Source organism: Ahaetulla prasina, chromosome 4 (assembly GCF_028640845.1).
Source record: "Ahaetulla prasina isolate Xishuangbanna chromosome 4, ASM2864084v1, whole genome shotgun sequence".
Taxonomy (NCBI): domain Eukaryota; kingdom Metazoa; phylum Chordata; class Lepidosauria; order Squamata; family Colubridae; genus Ahaetulla; species Ahaetulla prasina.
In genome coordinates, this window is record NC_080542.1 from 121687424 (window position 1) to 121689953 (window position 2530).

The 2530-nt window shown below is 38.3% G+C and overlaps 1 protein-coding gene across 5 annotated transcripts in view; it reads right to left on the reverse strand.

The window, feature by feature from the left end:
- PTER (phosphotriesterase related) overlaps positions 1–2480 on the reverse strand; it is a 61638-nt gene extending 59158 nt beyond the window's left edge. Inside the window, exon 1 of one of the 5 annotated variants that reach the window (XM_058180913.1) lies at positions 2275–2448. Coding sequence is in view for 1 of the 5 variants with exons in the window: in XM_058180910.1 (XP_058036893.1) it covers positions 2210–2218 (9 nt within the window). In the remaining 4 variants the exon portion in view is untranslated. Of the gene's footprint in view, positions 1–2209 lie in introns of all 5 variants that reach the window. The other 4 variants (XM_058180909.1, XM_058180910.1, XM_058180912.1 and 1 more) reach the window with 4 other exon arrangements.
- Positions 2481–2530: the final 50 nt, after the last annotated feature.

Genomic DNA, 2530 nt, shown 5'->3' on the forward strand with positions numbered 1-2530 from the left:
AAGTACTAGATTTGGACTGAAAAATACCTATTTAGCAAACAATATATATTGTGATCATATCAATTCCTTCAGCTTAGATCTGGTAGGCCTACTGGACTTTTTTCTCTCTCTCCTTCTCTCTTTCTCTCTCTCATCAAATTCTATCACAAACCAAGACAGCCATATTACATAATAGCGACAGAAAGAAAATGCAATGAATGAGTCAGAAAAGAAGCAATGCAGAAAAAATTAATATGTAAGAAGCAGAAGATCAATACAAGATAATTTGCCAAATGGCAATTTACCAATATGCTTATATCGTATGTATTACGCTATTGAATTATGTGTAAATCATTTATCATTCCCTCTAGATTTTTAACACTTGTATAAAATATAACATATTCTTCATTTCTCATTGGTATATTAAACAGCCTGTCATTTTACCCAGTAGTCTACTACATCTGAGCTGCTAAAATCTGGATAATCATTAGATGGCAGCAAAGGGTTGGAGCAGTTATTCTCAAAGGGTGAGCCATCTAACAGTCTCATATTACTTAGTATCACCTTACAATAATAAGTAGGTGGGAAGAACCACTTACCATCTCATTCTCACAGGCCAAACATTATGATGAAAATCTATCTGTTGCCTTAGCGTCCTCCCATGAAGCTGTCAAAAAGGGCAAGATTGCAGATACGGTATATACCATCTTGCTATTTTAACCCTATCCTTCAGACACTTGTAAAAAAATATTATTCAGTATAAATCTCCCAAGCAGTAAGAAGTTACTGATTGACACAGGTGGTTCGCAAGAACAGGTCAATGACTGAAACATTCAAGTAATAAACCAAATACCAACACAAATACTAATTCAGAAAACTGACATTAGGGTGGTTACCAATTGTGAATACATGTAAAATGTAATAACTGAAATGGTGATCTTGCAGAATTAATTTTTAAAAAGTTAAAATAGGAAAGACAAGAATAAATATCCAAAAATGGGTTTTGTTGGACTGGAGATCCATTTGTCCCTAGCCACATAACCACTGGAAACTGAAGTATATTCTTGTCCATAACAATATTTACATGAAAGGACAGTAAAAAACTCAAGACAGCCGATACTGCATCTGCCATCTTGCTTTTTTTGATCCCTACCTTGCAGACACCACTGCCTGATCAGTTCACATTAAGCATTGTTATTAAGTGTAGAACATATAGACTAATTCAAGTAGAAAATAAATATTCTTTTGGATTAAAATTTCCAGTATAATATTTAATTAAGGCCTTAAAATTGGTGAGCATAATATATTCACAAAAGCACTTTGTGAACTTATGAGTGAATAGTGATGTTACCTAGTTGGGGCAATGAAATATCTGCAAGAAAACATATCAGAGAACATCAAGGACCCCACAAAAGCATCTATAATTATTACCTTATAGTTAGCCAAAAATACCCTAAGCTCTTAAAATGAACATATAGGGAAGGATGTATCTTTAGTTGAGTGCTCTGCCTTTTTTGAACACAGTGGAAAAGGATTGGAAGACATTTATGAAGTTTCCTGCATCTCTTTGCTGCCACTTACTCTTGCAACTCATCTTTGTCTGCCAACTTTTTTCTGCAAAAGTTGATCTGTATATCACCACTTGTAAATCAAAAGAGAGATAGTTTGATGTAGTGACTAAGACCTGGGAGACTACAGACTATTCCAATATGGGCACAAAACCAATTGGGTAACCTTGAGCCAGTCACTGTCTTTTAACCCAAGGCAGTAAGCAATCACAAGTCACTTCTAAAATCTTCCCAAGAACATTGCTGGGACTAATCCATGAATTTCCCAAGAATCAAAACTGATTAGAAGGCACAACAAACAACTATTCAGTGTGAGTTATTAATAATATGAGCATACTTTCCTTACTCATTTGGAAAACAGTGAGCAAAGTTATGAATATTAATTCTCTGCTCTTTTTGAGGTATAAGCAGGAATTCCAATTATACATTTGATAGATACCTCAAATACACATAAGACGTTTTGATTATCTAATTTATAAATTACAACTTTATAGGGTGACAATTTGCAAATTCAGGATTCCGTAAATTTCATTAATTCAGACTAAGCATTCCCTAATCAAAAGGCACAGAAAAGGGAAGTCGGTAGCACAATCCAGCAGCGATTACTTCGAAACACAACTTGCTTGTGCGGCCTCGAAAGCGCTCGCCTGTCCTGCCCTCACCAATTTCATGACGCCAATAGCACAAAGCCTCGCTTCGGGGACTTCGGGGGGTGTCACTGCCTTACCGAGCGGCGAAGAAGAAAGGCCTGCGGCTCGGCGACCTAAATCGTGGCTTCTTCTTTTTGGGGCGTTCCCGAGGCTTTGCTGCTGGTTCAGGAGAAGGCCGCGTGTCCCGCCAGTCAGCCGCCCGCTTACTTTTGCTCTTACTGAGGGCGTTAGAGCAGAAGACTGGCAGCTCCTCCGCCTCCCACCGCAGATTTAGTATCGCGGCTGCGGAAGGGGGCCTCTTAGCGCCAATGCAACTCCGCCTCCCGCCTTGGC